Source organism: Aulonocara sp. 'chitande type north' Nkhata Bay, linkage group LG23 (genome assembly GCF_057382095.1).
Source record: "Aulonocara sp. 'chitande type north' Nkhata Bay isolate Kocher_YH1m ecotype deep benthic linkage group LG23, A_spYH_male_GT1.1, whole genome shotgun sequence".
Lineage (NCBI taxonomy): Eukaryota > Metazoa > Chordata > Actinopteri > Cichliformes > Cichlidae > Aulonocara > Aulonocara sp. 'chitande type north' Nkhata Bay.
Window position 1 is genome coordinate 34,806,282 of NC_141365.1, and position 20,465 is coordinate 34,826,746.

Here is a 20,465-nt window from a genome sequence, read left to right on the forward strand (position 1 = left end):
TTGCTTAATTAATTTATTATTAACAATAATATAAAATTATGCACAAAAGGAATTACTAATGTAAAAAAAAAAGTGGTTTTATTTATTTCTGAAGACCTTTGCTCTGTTTTTTTATCAGTTTGTAGCGCCATTACAGTTTCCAGATTGTTATCATCAGTATAGTAAACCTTAACTCTCAAACTTCTTGATTACACAATGACATTCAAGCAGCTCTCTGCCAGACTGACACATTATAACCTGTTCTTAAAGAGACAGACACAAGGTAAATATATAAAACACCAGATACTAGTTTTACTTGTTTTCTGAATTATAACAGACGAGACACCTGCCAGGTGTGTGTAACACTGTGATCCCACTTTATACCTGAAAGAATGCTGACCTGATTCTTCATTCGGCCTCTACAAAGGGACTCGAGGGCAATCTAGCTGATAACTCACTCTGTTTCTTTTTCTGTAGGATTAAAAAGACTCTGCAGGAAGATAAACTTTGGAAGACAGACAGTTGACATCTAGTTATATACATGTATATGTCCTAGATATTTCTTTCTACATCTCATTATTACTTCTACAGGGGGGTGAATTTCATTCAGTTCCATCGTGTTATATTTTTTCCACATAACTTCCACAAATGTGTCAGTTCTTGCAGAAAATATGCAGACAAAACATGACACTGGCCAAGATAATAAGGCTGATAGCAGCAGTCAAGAATGAAAAGTAAGAAGTTTGCATTTACAAAAGAGAGCGACTTTACATGTCAGCACAATCACCGAATTTTATGGCCATGATCATGGGCAGTTAATGATATAAATAGATGACGGATACATTACTTTCCATTGTAAAGTAATTCACTTAGTCATTTCAGATCAAATATTAACAAGTAGTAGAATGTATCTCTTTACTGGGCTTCCCTGGGATCAGTAAAGCAGACCAGTACAGACAAGGACTTTACTTTCACAAAGAGACAATGCTTGACTGTGTGGGAATGAGTTTTGTGTTGCTGCTCTCAGCAGTGGGAGCAGCAACAGTGGAGAGGTGAGTTTTGTGTTGCTGCTCTCAGCAGTGGGAGCAGCAACAGTGGAGAGGTGAGTTTTGTTCATTAAATAGATCTGATCAGGGGTTGTTGTTTTTTTAAATAGATAATTACCTTCAAAATATTCTTAGCATACAAATCCTTGTGATGTTGGTATAAGTTGGACAAAGCTTTCACTTTTGTTACTTCCTTCATTTCTGCTACTCTTCACTATTTGCTGACTTTCATTGTTTAAAGTGGTACACTGAAGATTAACGGCTGGGAAGCGTTCAAGACGTTAAGATGGTGTTGAGAATTTTTAAAGAGTAAAAATGATCTACACATCGACACATCTGCACATCATCAGCTACAACCTGTTTAACTAAAAATAGCTTAAAGACAAATAAATATTAAAACTGAGATCATTTTGTATATTTATGTGTACACAAACAAGGAAGTTGTCTTGATGTAATTTTTTTATTATTATAAATACACATATATTCTAACTATATACAAAAGGGTTTTGAATTGGGGACAGGGGTCAATATGGGCTATGGGCTGAATATGGGCTATTGTAAGACAGTTGAGCAGAGAGCAGGGCGTGGAGGGTTGTAAAGTATCCAATGGCCTAGTGAAAGAAACTTTATTGTGCTTTTAAATATATAATAATTTTTCATTTGGTGGTAGCAAGATTTTTTTTTAAGTTTAAACATGCTCATCTTCATCCTTCTTCTCTGTAATAATATGGAGGAGGCTGGCTGCTGTAGTCTATAGAGCAGGGGTCCCGGGAGCAACTTGCAGCCCACGTCACCCCTACTTGCGGCCCGTATATTGACATGAAGAAATATAATTCAGTTTGGCCCTTGAAGTTACTTTTTTTGTTAGGGAGGATTTGTTTGTTGTTGAGTGCAATGTTAAAATAAGTTTTTTCTATAACATGGATGTTATTCAAATACTCGACGGAATCAGAAATGACTTTTCCACAAAACTTGATGTGGTCCTGTCAGCGATCCAAGATGTTAAAAGAGACGTGCAGGACTTTTCGGTGCGCATGGATGGGGCAGAGATGCGCATTAGCAGCGTGGAGGACGCCATTAACTCAGAGAAAGGCAAGATAGATGCGCTAGTTAAACAAGTGGCTCTCGTCACGAACAAACTCGAGGACCTCGAAAATCGCTCTCGTCGCTCCAACCTACGACTAGTTAATGTGCCGGAGAAAATAGAAGGACATGACGCGGTGGCTTTCCTAGAGAAGTGGCTCCCCGAAGCGCTGGGACCAGCAACATTCCCGAGACAACCTCTCATCGAAAGAGCTCACCGGTTGCCCGGCCGGACGCAACCCAACCGACCACCCTCACCGAGAGTCCTCATCGTGAAGTTTTTAAACTTCCAAGACAAGGTTCGGGTGATGCGGGCAGCTATGGCCAAAGGGAAAGTTATCTGCGGGGGCCAAGAGGTCATGTTCTTCCCGGATCTTTCTACAGATCTCCACCGACGGAGGAGGAGCTTCGACCGGGTGAAACAGCAGCTCAGGGCGATGAACGTACGTTACGGATTAATTTACCCGGCGAAGCTACGAGTGTCATCTGGTGGACATACGCATGTCTTTGAGACCCCAGCAGATGCGGAAAAGTTCATCCGAGGTTTGCAGAATACAGAGGACTAGCAGAATATCTGATGGGGACTGCCGAATCCTTCACTATCTGCCCATAACAACTGTAGTTTGAAATTGTTGGATTTAATGGTCAATATCGCTCAGCCTTACTGTTGAATTTTTTGGAGAGAGTATTTTTCTTTTTTGTATTTACTTTGGTTTACCGTTCCTTCGTTCTCCTCAGTTGTATTGGGCATTTTATTTATCCCTTATAGATAACTAGCCACGCCCACTTGTTGATTGGGCTTTCATTTGTGTCTTGGAGTACTGGTTGTTCGACATACAGTCGGCTCTCCGGGATGAGAGTTATGCTACAAGAAAGTTTGTAATGATCATTGTATACATACTTGTTCATGTAGGATATACATTTTCGTCAGGAGACGCAATTGTCCAGGTGGTTTGGTTTTGTTTGACCATGTCAGCTCGGTTTGGTCTAGCTGCTCCCTTGTTTACATTGGATCAGCGTGTGCACTTAACTGCACCCCAAGGTCAGGGGGAGGGCGGGGTAGGGCGAGGGGCTGTCCGGTTCAGGTTGACAGCTAAGGGGGTTCATTTATGGCAGATTTTGTGTTATTTCTTTGTGTTTTTGTATCTTTCACAGCGTGTTGCTTTTTACTGGTTTACTCCCACCACAACAGTTAGAGATACTGAAAGGTTTACCAACAACCAAATGAAGATACTATGTTGCACAATCTGTTGTATTAATAAGAATAGATGACTTCATATAAGACTTTTAAATTTACTTCTTGGAATGTGAGAGGAATGGTAAAAGTGGTTAAACTAAAACAGGTTATTACCAGGCTTAAACAACTTGAGTCATCAATAGCGTTTATCCAAGAGACCCACTTACTCAGAGAGGATCTGGTGAAAGTACGTAGGAGATGGCCAGGCAAAGTGCTAGCATCCTGTTGCCCTTCGCACGCGAGGGGGGTTATGGTGTTAATTCATAATTCAGTGCCTTTCCAAGTAAATAATACTGTTTATGATAAAGCTGGCAGATTTTTGGTGGTTCAAGGAACTCTCTTGAAAGAGAATTTCAATTTAGTTAATGTTTATGGCCCTAATGATGATAACCCTTCATTTTTTGAGAATTTATTTCTATTGATAGCTACCCTTCCTGGTAGGATAATATTGGCAGGTGACTTAAATTGTACTCTGGACCCGAAGCTTGACCGCTCATCAGGGATAGACACTTCACACTCTCAAACAAGAAAAAAAATACAACAATATTTGAAAGATCTGAACCTCTGTGATCCATGGAGAATTCAAAACCCCAATAAAAGGGAATTCTCATGCTATTCAGCAGTATTTAAATCCCACTCCCGAATAGATTATTTTTTAATTTCCTCATCTTTGCTACCCAATATAACTAAGTGTATATATGACAGCATTGTGTTGTCAGATCATGCCCCAACCTCACTATTTTATGAGGTAGAACAAGTGAATAGCCGCTCAAACAAGTGGCGCTTGCACCCTAAATGGATACATGATTCTGACTTTATGAAATTTGTAGGAGAACACATTGATCTCTACTTCTCAATTAATACAATTCAAACAACTGCAGCCGTTAGGTGGGAAGCTTTTAAGGCATATATTAGAGGACAAATGATAAGTTTCACCAGTTCTAAATTTAACAAATTCAAACAGACAATGAACGAATTAGACAACAAAATTAGAGAATTAGAGAGAGAAGTTAACATAGATGATTCAACACAGAAAAAACAGGAGTTATTGACTCTTAAAGCTAAATACGAGGAGCTGTCTATGCTTAAAGCTGAAGATGGTTTAATAAGATTGAAACAGACGTTTTATGATCAGGGTGAAAAGCCGGGTAGACTACTAGCTTGGCAGATAAAGAAACTTGAATCTGACAGAGCCATTAATATAATTAGGAACGATCAAGGGGAATTATCTACAGATCCCACAGAAATTAATAACACCTTTGTCTCGTATTATAAAACCCTATATAAATCTGACAGCCCACTGGACCTGGTAAGCCAAAATGCTTTCTTGGATAGATTGATCTTTCCCTGTATTTCTGAGGATGTGAAAAATGAATTGGAGAGAGAAATAAATTTCAATGACGTTTCTGATGCAATTACGAACATGAGAGGTGGTAAGGCTTCGGGTCCTGATGGGCTTCCGATAGATATTTACAAGCTATTTAAAGCAAAATTAATTCCCCCATTATTAGATGTTTATTTGGAATCCTATGAAACAGGTCGCCTCCCTGCTACATTTCGTAGTGCCCTGATCACTCTCATTCTAAAACCGAGCAAAGCGCCAGCCGAAAGGGGTTCTTACAGACCCATATCGCTGTTAAATTCTGACTCCAAAATCATAGCTAAGGCTTTGGCTATGAGGCTGGAGAGGGCTCTTCCAGCCATTATACACGGAGATCAAAATGGTTTCGTTCAAAATCGCCAGGGGTTCCACAATGTGAGGAGAGTTCTCAATATAATCCACGAATGTGAAGAGTTACCTGATACTGCAATACTATCACTCGACGCGGAGAAGGCGTTCGATCGAGTTGAATGGCCCTATCTAATTGAGGTGCTTAAGCGTTTTGGATTTGGTGATCACTTCCGCCGATGGATTGAAATTTTACTTGCTGATTCGGTTGCAATGGTATCTACCAATAATCTCATCTCTAGTCCTTTTGAGCTATCTCGAGGCACCAGGCAAGGGTCTCCGATTTCACCTCTGCTTTTTGTACTAGCCATGGAACCTTTAGCGATAGCAATTAGATCACATCCCTCGATCCATGGTATTAAAATCGGGGAGGTGCTACACAAAATTGCAATGTACGCTGACGATACTGTTGTGTTTCTATCACACCTTGCAGAATCAATACCATCTCTCCTGAAGCTATTCGATCAATTTAGCAGTTTCTCTGGGTTCAAAGTGAACGAAGAAAAATCATCCATTATGTTTTTAAATATGAACGAGAGGTTGAAACCAGTTGTATCCCACCCATTTGTGAATGCCGCAGAGGGATTTAAATATTTAGGCATCAGAGTAACCCCAACGATAAGCAATCTTAGTTCAGCCAATTATGAGCCCCTGGTGGTAGGGTTGTCGGATGAGATCACTAGATTAATATCGTTGCCTCTTTCTCTACTGGGAAGAATAAACATAGTAAAGATGACTATATTACCTAAATTCCTATATATCTTTCAGTCAATTCCGCTGGCCCCTCCTCCTTCTTTTTTTTCCAAGACCAGAAAGCTTCTTTCTAATTTCATCTGGAACAATAGGAAGCCAAGACTCAGACTCTCCCTCTTGTATTTACCATATGATAGGGGAGGACTACAGTTTCCAAATTTAAAATGGTACTATTGGGCTGCTCAGCTGAGGACCACTATGTTTTGGTTTTCGAACGATATTTCCCTTCCCTGGTTAGCAACTGAAAGAATGTCCTCAAAGGGTCTGTCGTTAAATAGCTATTTATACTCAGCACCCTTTAAAACTTTAAAGAAAATTACTACTAATCCCTTTGTAAAAAACACTGTTGTTGTTTGGCATGAAGTACAAAAAATGTTGAATGACTCTTCTGGGTTGTCCTGTTTCTCCCCAATTTGGGGTAATGAACTCTTTGCCCCGGCTAAGAATGACATGGGCTTTAAAGCTTGGCTGAACAAGGGCATTGCGAAACTACAGGACGTATATGAGGAATATTCTCTAATGTCTTTCAGTGAATTAAGGGCAAAGTTTGATTTACCGCAGAAACACTTTTTTAAGTATCTGCAACTTAGAAGTTTTATTCTGGCACACTTAAACAATTCAGTGCACCAACCCCCACTCTCCATCCTAGAAACTCATGTTACAAAAAACTGTTTTGGTAAAAGACTGGTGTCCCAGTTTTATAACCTGTTAGTTGAACACCATAAGGATAACTCTGATAGTAAAAGACGGGAGTGGATTAGTGACTTACAAGAAGATATTTCATATACTGAATGGGGTAAAATATGTTCAAAAACACACACTCAGACCATTAACACTCGTTTGAGAATGATACAATTTAATTGGATAATGCGAACATACATATCCCCTGTACAATTAAATAAATTTGATCCTAATATAATTGATCTATGCTATAAGTGTAATAGGCATCAGGGTACACTTTATCACTGCCTATGGAAATGTGAAGAGATCCAAAAATTTTGGAGCTCTGTGTTACAATATATCTCTCAGATCACAACTTCTCCTGTACCGCTTTGCCCTAAGTTATGCATTTTAGGCTTGTATCCAGATGACTGTACTCTGTCTTGTGAGGAAAGAATAATGGTCGATCTTTGTTTGCTACAGGCCAAACGCTGTATCGCCTTATGCTGGAAGAATGTTGGTTGCCCCTCTTTTAACCACTGGTTAAATAATTTAACATCGAGTTTAGCTCTTGAGAAACTGACCTATATTGTTAGAAAGAAGGCTTCTGAATTTTACAACATCTGGAAGATATTTTTGGATCTACTGAGGAGTGGGGATGTGGGGGGGGGGCGGTGAGTGAATAAGACAACTAGATAATGAATAATGTCTGACTTGCTGTTGGGAATATACTATGTAACCTATATTATGATTTATTTTTTTATTTTTATTTTTATTTATTTATTTTTTTTTAATTGTATTTATTTGTATGGTTTAATTTAATTTTTTTAACTATGCATTTATTTGGAACCCTTTAGGATTAACACTTCAATTATCGTTATTACTATTATTATTATTATTATTATTATTATTATTATTAGTGTTGTTATTATTATTATTATTATTTTAATGACTGCCATACGTTCATTTTATGTTGGTGTTGATACTGTTGAAAAAACAAATAAACATACGTTTAAAAAAAAAAAAAAAAAAAAAAAATAAGTTTTTTCTTTTTTGTACTACTTGAACACTTAAGTCGCCCTCACATGAGACGTCAGCGCCGGCAGTGGCCCACAGCTCATTTAAGTTTGAGACCCAGGCTCTAGAGCAAAGCATTTTCCTATTATAGCACTTCAGCTGCTCAGTAGTTCATGGCACCTTTTCTCTAATTTTTTATTTCATAATGTGTCAAACATGGTTGAACAGATTCCTTTACTAAACACCTATGTTGCTGTAATTTGTGCAGAATGTGGTTTTGTGAAAAATTTGACAATGGACCCTTGTACCATCACCGATGCTGGCTTTTTAGCTTGTACTGACCAACAGCTGGATAGACTGCCTTTGAAGCAGTTAAAAATTGATTATTGCAGGCTTGTAATTTTAAAAACTATTAACTACAACCCAGATAAAAGAGCATACTATTATTGAGGTATGATTAACGTCAACTGCTTCTCAAGATTTTCGTGTATTTTTTGTGCAACAGAGCCCAGTATGACTACTATAAATACCACCCCATGTCAGAGGTGAGACACACATAACTCAGATGTCACATCTCTCTCACACACATGCACACACACACACATTTTCTAAAATATGCTGTTTATACAGCACTGTACAAAAGTCTTGAGCTAGCCCTCATTTTGTTAATGTTTTCCAAGAAAAACAGGAAACAGATGCAATAATTTACTGGAATATGCAACATTTATGGAAATGTGATAATTTTGCACCTCGCCCCTGACTCCTCCGTACAGATTGATCCCGATTTGAACCAAATCAACCTCATCACTCCATAAGACCAATTTTGGTTGAATTCAGTTTTATTTCTATAGCACCAAATCACAACAGTTGGCCAAAGGCACTTTCTTTGCTAAGTTGTCTATTATAGCGATGCAACACCGGTTTATCCCTTTAGATATGTGACTTTTTTAACTTCATATTTCCATAAGTTCATGGTGATTTAACAGTTGTTTAATGCACACACACACAAAAAAAACAATACTCTTCTTGAAATGGCCAGATACAAGAACTGGACTGAAAACGGGTGAAAAAGAAGCAAGTTACCGAAGAAAAACTTTGAAGGATATCCAGAAAATCTGCAGAACTATTGCTAAAGACCCTAAGTCTGGAAGCAAATTATCAAGAAATGAGGGGTTTGATACATGTTTGTGCGTGTGTGGATATTAGAGAAAGACAGCTAACCAGTCAAACGTTTGTAAGACTGCAGTATATGTTGGTACTCCATTTTACAGATCACTAGCTGGATGGAACAGATGGTAAAGGATCACCCTGATGTTGTAACCGTGGTGAAATATGGAAAGACCTATGAAAGCAGGGATATTAGCTTGCTCAAGGTAAACAAAGTTTCAGATCACAAGCTGTCATATGCCAAACGGATACTGATGCACACGGATGTTTGATATTTGTTCTCCAGATTGGCCTGAATACTGGAAAGGAAAAGAAAGCTATCTGGATGGACTGTGGAATACATGCCAGAGAATGGATCGCTCCAGCCTTCTGCCAGTACTTTGTTAGAGAGGTAAGAGAGCTGCTGTCAATATACCTCCACCAGGACTCATAGGACCCTTCTAGGGGTAAAGTTAATGCTAGGGGATTTTGTTAGCCACTTTTATTCTAGAAACAAGAACATTTCATTTTAAATAACGTATTTGGTATTGTAGTATTTCTTTTTAACTATTTTAAGTTTGAATTTTCCAGAACACGCATAAATTCTATTAAAAAGGGTGGAGATTAACCTAACCCTACCCCTAGTTTGATTGCCAGTGACCTGACCTGAGTGTGATTGATGTTAAAAGGCAATAAATATATAAATAAAATTAAGATTTACAGCAAATCTTCTAATTTGTTGTCCTGATTGTTTTCTGTTGTGAGGAGAAAACATCCTGTCTGACAAAATGAATCTAATTTAATAACTAAATGTCCTCCAGTGTGTCAGCCTGCCCCTGATGTGTGTTCGTCTGTTCCAAACAGATTCTGCAGACATACAAAACAGATGCCAAAATGGAAGAGATGATGAAGAACGTGGACTTCTACGTCACTCCAGTGCTCAATATAGACGGCTACATCTACACGTGGGAAAATAAGACAGTCAGTCCTCGTATTTGATAGATATATTAAATTAAATATTAAATAGATAGATATTTATCCAATTACATTTCTAGGGTTGTGCACTCAGGATCTCAAACCACAGATGAACAGGATATAATAGGATGATTATTGCTCAAAAACCTTCAAGTACAAAATAATTGAATGTTTTACAGTAAGACACATGGAATAATAATGAACAGCATCAATCACAGGAAGCATTTAATATCTACAAAAATGTTGTGCTGCCATTCTATTTATGACTGACTGAACATTTTGCTCCACTCAGACTCGACTGTGGAGGAAGAACAGGTCACCAGGTCCTGAGGACTGCAGCTGCTATGGCACCGATCTCAACCGCAACTTTGATGCCAACTGGGGAAGTGAGTGATGTAGCTGTTCTTCAGTGAAAGCTGATCGTTGCAGTCTTTCCTTTTTATTTATTTTTTTGTTGCTGTTTCTGAAATTATGGCCAAGCATGAAACTCTCCTCAGGTCTTTGGAGAACTTTTGGCATCTTTTACCTTATTTCTGTGACTCACTGGTTTTATTAATGAAACTCTTTTCCACCAATCTGTGCTTAAACCATATGCATCACAGTTTTATGTACAATTCTAAGATTCATCAGTGTCTTCTCAAAAGAACTGGTTCCTAGCTAAACTCAGACACTACATAAACATCAAAAATGAAAGACAGACTGCCTGAGATAACTTAAATACACATCGTAGTCTAAGGAGCTTAGAAAGAAAAGCGTCTGGACTTCTTTAAGCTGCTTGAAGACATTTCACCTCTCATCCGAGAAGCTTCTTCAGTTCTAAGAGCAACTGGTGGAGAGTCCCAGATTTAAGCCCTATGGGAGTGTCCCCAAGAGGGTCATGGACCCCCTATTGATCCTCTACCTAATCACATGAGTGAAGGTGTGAAAACGGGTGTAGGTCACAATCAGCCAAGGTTTCAGGTGTCCTATCATGTGATTTCCTGAGGTGAAAAGGCCCAGGGTGTGAGTGGGCATTAAACCATCTGGGAAGGGATCACAAATCTGGATTATAGATGGCAGACAGTTGGTGTCGTAAACCACCTCCTCTGTTCAAAGATGGTCGTTCACAGTGCATATAAATGGCTTCTTTTACTCCTCTTTCAAACCGTCTGTCTTCTCTGTCCAAAATGTGAACATCGGCTTCCTCGAAAGGTCCTCTTCTTTGAGGATGCCAATGTTAATGCCCACTCACATCCTGGGCCTTTTGACCTCAGGAATTTATGATAAGGTGGGGCTAGGTTTCACAGCGGTTCCACCCAAAACCTTGGCTGATTTTGACCTGCCTACTGGTGGTGGTCAGAGGGCCCGGTGGCGCCAGTGTCCGGCAGCCTCGCCTCTGTCAGTGCGCCCCAGGGCAGCTGTGGCTACAATGTAGCTGCCATCACCAGTGTGTGAATGGGTGGATGACTGAATGTAGTGTGAAGCGCTTTGGGGTCCTTAGGGACAAGAAAAGCGCTATACAAATGCAGACCATTTACCAAAGAAGTCCAGATGCTTTTCTTTCCAAGCTCTTTAGACTACGATGACCTGGATGACTGAGAACCTTCACAGACTTAAACACACATCTTTAAGTGTGCATTACTCTTATTCCCTATATACATGACAATGAAGTGCACACATTTCATTAATCAGACAACACTGTCACAACACAGGAGTCATGGTAAAGTTCTAAGTTATTACATGTCAGATGAACAAAGCTGACTCAGTGACTGCCAGGTTCCCAGGTCCTGTGGCTGCCAAAGAAGCCCAAATCATCACCTCCCATTTTGTAATGAATTGGCTGGGATGTCCTGGGAAGATTGGCAACGGTCTTGAATGTTTTAACTTGTGAATAATCTCTCTCAGTGTGGAATGATGAGCTTCAAACTCTCTGGAAATGCTATTATAAGCTCTCCCAAATTAATGGACAGCAACTATTACTTCTCTAAGAAGACTGCTGATGTCTTTTGTTCTTGGCATTGTGGTAACACACACCTGAGTTCTCCAAACCAGCAAACTGGCAACTTTTATAGAGGGGCTCAGACTTGCTGATGACCAATTAATGTAGTGAATCTGATTAGCAGGGCCTGGCTGCTACTTACTCTCTTAATTCTTATGTTACCAGGCAGGGTGTTCTAAAATTTTTAAAAACTCCGCATCTGCATTTTGGCTTACGTTTTATAAAATAAATAATGAAACAATGTAAAATGTCATGCATCGTTGTTCATCTAAGGGAGTATCTATCTAGTTTGAAGACCTGCTAAGTACCAGATTATATGTATTTTATTATACTTTGATATGCAAAAGTTAGAAAACCTTAAAAAAAAGACTACTTCTGTCAAGCGAGGGTGTGTCGCAGGCAGCGAGAGGACCCAAAATGTAGGACTTGGCAGTCAGGCTTAATTGAACTCAAACAGCTTTAATGCTGCAGCTCGCAAACAAAATACAAAACAACAAGACACACGACTTAAACTGACAACAGGAATGATGACATGGCAAAGATCAAAGGGAAACTGAGGACTTAAATAGACATGAGGTTTATCAGGGAAAGAGACAAAGCTGGGGAAAACAAGGCACAGGTGAACAGAATCAATTAAAGAGCAAGGGGGAACACAAAACCTGAAGGATAAGAGACTATCAAAATAAAACAGGAAACTAACACTAAGATTAAAACACAGGAATTTAGCAGGCCAAAGTAAAACACGAAGACAAAACTGACTAAACACAGACATATCAGAAACACAAGCTAGGCCTGGGGAACATAGGAGGGCTCAATACAAAATCAGAATGAAAACCTAAGGTAATGAAAACCTAAGCCTAAGGTAATATTTGAACTGAACACTACAACAAAGTCAAATGGGAAAAATCAAACAGAAAACGCTGGGTATCAAATCAAATCAAATCACTTTTATTGTCACATCACATGTGCAGGTACATTGGTACAGCACATGTGAGTGAAATTCTTGTGTGCGAGCTTCACAAGCAACAGAGTTGTGCAAAATACAAGAATGTAAACAAGCAAAATACAAGAATGGCTACATCTGAAACTAATAAATATATGTACAATATATAATAGTATATGCATTCCTGGATGTGTATACTAAATAATACTAAATATTTTTCTCTGTGTGTGTGTGTGTGTGTGTGTGTGTGTGTGTGTGTGTGTGTGTGTGTGTGTGTGTGTGTGTGTGTACGTACACATATTTTACAAGTTAAATAGAGTAAACAATAAATAAAATATATAAAAATATACAGAGTTGAGACATGTGCAAAACAGTGGCATTACTGTACAGTATGGAGTGCATAATGTTAAAGTTCCAGTAGTGAAGCTGAGGTGTCTATGACGTGTTCAGCAGTCTGATGGCCTGGTGGAAGAAGCTGTCTGTCAGTCTGCTGGTACGGGACCGGATGCTGCAGAACCTCCTTCCTGATGGAAGTAGTCTGAACAGTTTATGGCTGGGGTGACTGGAGTCCTTGATGATCCTCCCCGCTTTCCTCAGGCACCGCTTCCTGTAGATGTCTTGGAGGGAGGGAAGCTCACCTCCAATTATCCGTTCAGAGCACCGCACTACTCGCTGGAGAGCTTTGCAGTTGTAGGCGGTGCTGTTGCCATACCAGGTGGTGATGCATCCAGTGAGGATGCTCTCAATGGCACAGTGATAGAAGGTCCTGAGGATGCGGGGGCTCATGCCGAATCTTTTCAGTCTCCTGAGAAAGAAGAGGCGCTGCTGCGCCTTCTTCACTGTTTTGTTTGTGTGTACTGACCACGTAAGATCCTCAGCCAGATGTACACCAAGGAACCGGAAGCTGCTCACTCTCTCCACAGCAGCGCCGTTGATGGTGATGGGGGTGTGTACTTCTCTGCACCTCCGGAAGTCCACTATCAACTCCTTTGTCTTTGCGACGTTGAGGGTGAGATGGTTGTCTTGACACCAGTGGGTCAGGGCGCTGACCTCCTCCCTGTAGGCCGTCTCATCACCGTTGGTGATAAGACCCACCACTGTAGTGTCGTCCGCAAACTTCACAATGATGTTGGAGTTGTTAGTGGCTGTGCAGTCGTAGGTGTAGAGTGAGTACAGGAGAGGGCTCAGTACACACCCCTGTGGAGCACCAGTGTTCAGTGTGATGGGGGATGATGCTGCCCAGTCTGACCACTTGGCGTCTGTCAGACAGGAAGCTAAGGATCCAGCTGCAGAGGGAGCTGCTCAGTCCTAGATCCTGCAGTTTCCTGTCCAGCTTCGAGGGAACGATGGTATTGAATGCTGAGCTGTAATCTACAAACAGCATTCTCACATACGTGTCTCTCTTCTCCAGGTGTGACAGGGCAGTATGTAGTGTCAGGGCTATGGCATCATCAGTGGACCTGTTGTGGCGGTATGCGAACTGTAGAGGGTCCAGTGAGTCGGGTAGTGCAGAGCGGATGAAGTCCCTGACCAGCTTCTCGAAGCATTTGCTCACGATGGGGGTCAGGGCTACAGGTCGCCAGTCGTTCAATGAGGAGATGGTGGAGGATTTGGGTACAGGGACGATGGTGGCCATTTTGAAGCAGGCTGGGACTACAGACAGAGAGAGGGAAAGGTTGAAGATGTGTGTGAACACTCCAGCCAGCTGAGCCGCGCATGACTTGAGGACGCGGCCGGGAATCCCGTCCGGACCAGTAGCTTTGCGTGCGTTCCCCTTCCTGAAGCACTTCCGCACATCCTCCTCAGACACAGTGTGCGCACTGACGTCATCCGCGGTGCGCACACTGTCCGGTCTCATGGTGTTCGCTGTGTCGAATCTAGCGTAGAATACATTTAGATCCTCACACAGAGAGGCCGTGGTCTGCGGTGTGCTGGTTTTCCCTCTAAAGTCTGCGATCGTGTTTAGTCCCTGCCACATACTCCGAGGGTTGTCAAACTGTTGCTCCACCCTGTCCCTGTACTCACGTTTGGCTGCTTTGATCGTCTTCCGGAGTTGGTAATGTGCGTGTTTGTAGTCCGATGTGTTCGCGGAGGCAAAGGCGGTGTTCCGTGCCGCCAGTGCCGCGCGAACATCTCCGTTAATCCAGGGTTTTTGATTTGGGAAGGATTTGACTGTTCTGGATGGGACGACATCTTCCACGCATTTCCTGATAAATCCGCAGACTGAGTCTGTGTACTCATCAATGTCCCTAGCAGCCACGTGAAACATTTCCCAGTCCGCGTGATCAAAACAGTCCCGCAGCGCAGACTCCGATTGGTTGGAGCTTCCTGTTTCAGCTTCTGCCTGTAGGCGGGCAGGAGCAGGATGGAGCGGAGATCTGATTGGCCGAATGGGGCGCGGGGGAGGGTTTTGTACGCATCCCGGAAAGAGGTGTAGCAGTGGTCAAGTAGCCAGTCTCCACGAGTGTTGAAGTGGATGTGTTGGTGGAGTTTGGGTGAGACTTTCTTCAGGTTTCCCTTATTAAAGTCCCCGGTCGTGATAAACACTGCCTCTGGGTGTGCGGTTTCCTCGCTGCTGATCGCGCTATACAGTTCCCTGAGTGCTCGGTCAGTGTCGGCTTGTGGGGGAATGTAAACAGCCATAATAATCACTGCTGTAAATTCCCTCGGTAGCCAGAATGGCCGGCACTTAACCATCAGGTACTCCAGGTCCGGTGAGCAGAAGGATTTGACCGGGTGCACGTTCGCATAATCACACCAGCTGTTGTTGATCATGAAACATACACCACCGCCTCTGCTTTTCCCAGTAAGATCCTGTGACCTGTCCGCGCGATGCACAGAAAACCCAGGTAGTTGTGTTGCGGAGTCCGGTACCTTGTCCGATAGCCAGGTTTCTGTGAGGCAGATCACGCAGCAGTCCCGCATCTCTCGCTGGAATGAGATCCGTGCCCGAAGCTCGCACAGCTTGTTCTCCAGAGACTGCACATTAGCCAGTAATAAACTGGGTAACGGTGGTCTGTTAGTGCGCCGTCTCAGTCGAACCAGAACGCCAGATCTTCTCCCTCTGCGTCGGCGTTTGCGGCCTCCAGGGCCAGAGAACAAAGGCGTCTCAGGTGAGATGAATGGGGGGTCTGCAAATGGAGCGTCCGTGTTGCAAAACTTGAACTCCGGAAAGTTATAAGAAAGACCGTATTTTATGTCCAGTAAGGTTTGTCGGTCGTACACAAGGAGACATGTGCTACTCGCGAAAAAATGAAGGAAAAGTAAAATTAAACACAGAAAAAAGCTGTTGCTTGGGGGAGCTCGCGACGAGGCTGCCATACTCGGCGCCATCTTGTTGAAGAGGGTACAAAACCCAGGATCATGACAACTTCCTTTTTACAGTGACTGTATCTACATACATGCTAGTATTGAAGTTCAGTGTTGCTTAGTGGAGAAAGACATGCTAAAAGTAAAGATGAAAGCAAAGAAAACACTAAACTTTGCTTCCTCCAATTTGCCAAAATCAAGATGCTAATGCTAATGTAGCTTTAGCTTATCACGCTATACAAAAACCATTAAACCTCATCCGTGAATAGGAAACAATGTTAACAGACTCATATTTTGTTTGATGTTTGAACCAAGTAGCCAAAAAACGTTTATAAGTTATAGATATATGCTCCAAAGGTCAAAGTGTATATCATGACATCACCTAGAGACTTTGGACTCCATTTTGAAGCCTCAGCATTTGGTCACTTCCATTTTGTTTTTTTTAGAGTCACAAGTATTTGAAGATGAGGGTAGAGTGCAAAGTTATCTGCTAAAGCTATTGGCTTTGTTAGCAAGCTCCATTAAGTATAGACACACATATCTGTCAATTATTACTAAGCAACAAAACTGATAAAATACCAGAACTTTAATCACCGCTCATCCACGTACCAGGCTACATTACCTGTTAGATAATTCCATTGCAAATATCGCAACAGCAACAAACAGCAAAAACAATAGCGATATGCAGTTCAGTGACTTGAATTAGCAACGGTGAGACACTGTTTAACTACTTGTCTATAAAAAAAAACAAAAAAACAATTAAAACAGGAGTCTATGAGGTTTGACTCACTTTGGGAAGCAGCCTAAAGAGGAACTGTAATTTGTATCCTAATTCTTCAGTCCAGGGGTTACTACTACTTCAAAAGGTAAACTTGTGTTAATAGAATGTGAAAATAATCATGTTAATATTATATGCAATTCATATTCTCCTTCTTTGCCTGCACAGCCGTTGGGGTATCATTTGACTGTTGCTCAAACACCTACCCTGGAACCAAACCAACATCTGAGCCTGAGGCCAAGGCTGTAACTGACTTTGTAGGAAGCCAAAAGGACATCTTCCTGTGTTTCCTCACCATCCACTCCTACGGCCAGCTGATCCTGGTTCCCTATGGACACCCCAACTACACTGCCCCCAATTATAATGAGCTGGTATTTATATCAACAAATATAGTGATGCATTTTTTTACACTTTTCTGAGACACTCTTTATAGCTTGACAATGGTTATATCTGTGTGCATTTACATTAATAAAGAGGATAGCAAGTAAGGAAATGGGTAAATGCACTAGGACATTAAATTCATCCTCATGTGCCAAGAAAGAACAGTGCAGATGAGGTATTGGGTCAAAAATCTGGAGCCAAAATACCAAACTTTGGTTGGTCGTTTAGGGATTCAATTCTTCTAATCTTGTTAGGAATCCAAAACACTCAAAATAAATCACTGATAAAGACTCTCATCTTTCCCAAAGTAGTTCCCAGATTGACAACAAGATGCATGAGATCTTTTAAGTCCTGTAAGTTCCAAAGTGGGGCCTTCAAGAATTGGACTTGTTTGTCAAGCTCATCCCACAGATGCTTGATTGGATTGAGATCTTGGGAATTTGGAGGCAGAGCCCAAACCTCAAACTCATTGTTGTGTTCCTCAAGTAATTCCTGAACCAGTTTTCCATTGTTCTTCCTGAAAGAGGCCAGAGCCACCACGGAATACTGTAACCATAAAATGAAAGGGTGTACACGGCCTGCAACAATACTTAGGTAGGTAGGTAGATAGTACTGTCAGTCCTTCCATCCATGTGGTAGAACCCAAGGTTTCCCAGCAGGAAATTGCATCACACTGCCTCTGTCTGCCTCTGCATCCTGGTGCAACATGACTGGTCTACAGTTATGCCGCCCCATACAAAAGAAACTGTGATGAACCGGGTATTCTGACACCTTTCTATCAGAATCAGCATTACATTTGTCTAACAATTTGAGCTACAGTAGCTTGTCTGTGGGAGCAGACCAAACAGGCCAGCCTGAAGCCACATGCTTCAGTGAGACTTGGCCACCGATGACCCTGTTGCTGTTTCACCAATGTTTTCTTCTTGGACAACTTTTGATAGATACTGACCACCGCAGACCAGGAACACCTCACAAGAGCTGTAGTTTTAAGATTACCCAGTTGTGTGGCCAGTTACTCAATTACTCACTTAAGCTTGCCCACTTTTCTGCTTCTAACACTTCAATTCTGAGAACAAATTGTTTACTTGATCCCTAATACATTGTACCCACAAACAGGTGCCATGATGAAGAGATAATCACTGCTATTCACTTCACCCATCAGTGAATCGCAGATATATAGAACAGCTACAAGGTTTTAAGTTTTTGCTGTTAAATAAAAGACATATATATAGCATTCTGACAAGTTTCATTTCATATCAGTCTTGTATAATGGCAGCCTAGTGGGGCAGACATTAGTGTTGTCACACTCATCCCGGTGCCTGGTGACTGGTTCCAGCTTCCTCCCACCCTCCAAAGACATGTAGGTCAAGCTGACTTTAGATATGGGTTAGATAAAGCTTTTAGCGGTCAGTAATATTGTGAATGAGCTAATATAAACACTAATCTGTTTCCAACAGTATGATGTATAATATTTTTTTTTAACTGTATCAAAATAAATTAATGCATTGTCATGTAACCAATTTTCTACTTTAAAAAAAAAGAAGAAAAAAGATAGAGTTCATTGTTTTACCTTTACTTTGTGGTACAAAATTGTCAACAGAGCTTTAGGAAAGATCTCTGTAAAATACAAATAAGTACAGCAGTGAAATTCTGCATTACCTCTTAAAAGGTACAAAACTTACTTTGGTTTTGGAGAGTGTATTTTCTGAGATTACATATAATTTTTAAACTCCTGATGCAGATCGTTTGTTGTGATTAAGATGAATCTAGTAGGACCATTTTGATGTGGAACATTTGCAGGTGAAAAATAATCAATCACAATATAAACCATGTGACACCATGTCCCATGCACACTTGTTATTTCAGCCATCCCATACCAGATAATGTAAAGACATTTTTATATGTCTGGCTTTGCTAGATTTTATTTAGCTAGCTGATATTAAAATTACACGACTGAGTCTTAGTTACCAAAAGAAAATATAAAGAAAAATAATGCTCTCTAACTTGCGTTGATGATTCAGTACTTTTAATTGCTTTTAACTGAGTAGAGGCTGGAAAGCAGCCATTATAGATGCATGAAAACTCAAAGTCCACAAAGAACAGTAAATTTTAAGAGGAGTAACAACACAGCTGAACTGATCACAGCCTGTCCAATAAATCTACTGGAGCTTACAGTACAAATTAATTTGGAAGTTTTATTAACACTAGTCTGATTTCAGTATATCTATACTTGGGTATCTTCACTTTCCAAACCCAGCATTAACTTCTGTACAAAAAGGATTAAGATGAACCATAAATCATGCAAAGCTACTCCAGCAGAATCAAAGGATAAACATATAGAATAGGATAAGGGAACAGTAGGTCACAAATACTCATGGAGCACCATAACTTTTAAAACAGTATTGATTGCCTTATACAGTTAGTGGCATCTCATATCTTTCCTCTGAACTTTTATTAATGAAAACATACACCTCCAGATTCTGTGGACTCATGTTTAAGTGACTGTATGCAAAAATTCCTTTCTAATTCCTCAGATGATGGTCGGAAAGGGTGCAGCAGAAGCAATTTGGAAGGTTCATGGGATGAACTACACTGTAGGAGCCTCGCCTGATGTACTATGTGAGTTTACAAATCAGCTGCTAATTATAATAAAATAAACTGCCCATATCTTTAAATATTATGTTTGAAGGATTTTTAGGTGGTTCAGAAATGTAACTGCTAAACTCTTTCTCCAGACGCCAACTCTGGTTCATCCAGAGACTGGGCTCGAATGCAGGGGATCCCCTTAACCTTCACCTTTGAGCTCAGAGATAACGGGACATACAGCTTCGAGCTTCCTGAAGACCAGATCCAGCCTACCTGTGAGGAGGCCTACAGCGGGGCTCTGCACATCATCACCTATGCCCACGACAAGACCTTTAGCGGTGCTGTAGCCAACGCTGCTGTGACCCTTTGGTCCATACTGTTAGCAGCGGGTGTCACTGGAGCCACCCTCATGTGAGGTGGAGAGCTGTTTGATTTCAGCCATCCTGCTGTATAAGGCACTCATATTTAGTTCTTCACCTCAAAGTCAGATTTAGAAACAGGATAAGCTTTAAAGGTTCAGTATTTGCTGGAAAGAAAAAGAACAGTTAATGTAGAATTCTTGTACTCAAATTTTCTTTTATAATAAATAGAATAGTACTTACAGAGCATCTCCTCAGCAAATGTCCTTTTTCACAAGGTTTAAAGAAAGTGATTCTCCCCAATAATATTAGGACATAAACATTGTGTAAAATGCACTTTTTTCTTGCATTGTTTGTTTGTCAAGGCTAACAAACTGAGAAACTTGAATGCCTTAAATAAAAATACTGGCAGTGGCGAGTGCAACCCCTCAGCCTCCAGTAGCTGCACCTCTGGTATGAATTTCAAAATCCTGCCTTGCCTTTTTCTCAAGTTATTGCATTCACGA

At 40.9% G+C, this 20,465-nt stretch overlaps 1 protein-coding gene across 2 annotated transcripts; it reads left to right on the forward strand.

The window, feature by feature from the left end:
- Positions 1–924: 924 nt before the first annotated feature.
- On the forward strand, positions 925–20,460 carry cpo (carboxypeptidase O). 2 transcript variants are annotated; one of them, XM_086283092.1, is made up of 9 exons: positions 925–1,031; positions 8,010–8,049; positions 8,776–8,877; positions 8,958–9,062; positions 9,515–9,631; positions 9,918–10,011; positions 16,802–17,004; positions 19,549–19,633; positions 19,750–20,460. In XM_086283092.1, the coding sequence occupies exons 1-9, from the start codon at positions 964–966 to the stop codon at positions 20,013–20,015; spliced, it is 1,080 nt and encodes a 359-aa protein (XP_086139218.1). In that variant the 5' UTR covers positions 925–963; the 3' UTR covers positions 20,016–20,460. The 2 variants fall into 2 exon arrangements, with proteins under 2 accessions (XP_086139218.1, XP_086139219.1); XM_086283093.1 differs by lacking the exon at positions 8,010–8,049 and having other exon boundaries at positions 935–1,031.
- Positions 20,461–20,465: the final 5 nt, after the last annotated feature.

What these genes read in the sequence shown, in the direction of transcription:
- cpo (XM_086283092.1), top strand. Translation starts at nt 964, where the DNA reads ATGCTTGACTGTGTGGGAATGAGTTTTGTGTTGCTGCTCTCAGCAGTG. An exon ending in GGAGCAGCAACAGTGGAGAG is followed by an intron (nt 1,032 to 8,009) that starts GTGAGTTTTGTG and finishes TTTGTGCAACAG; the next exon opens with AGCCCAGTATGACTACTATA. An exon ending in CTTTGATGCCAACTGGGGAA is followed by an intron (nt 10,012 to 16,801) that starts GTGAGTGATGTA and finishes TTGCCTGCACAG; the next exon opens with CCGTTGGGGTATCATTTGAC.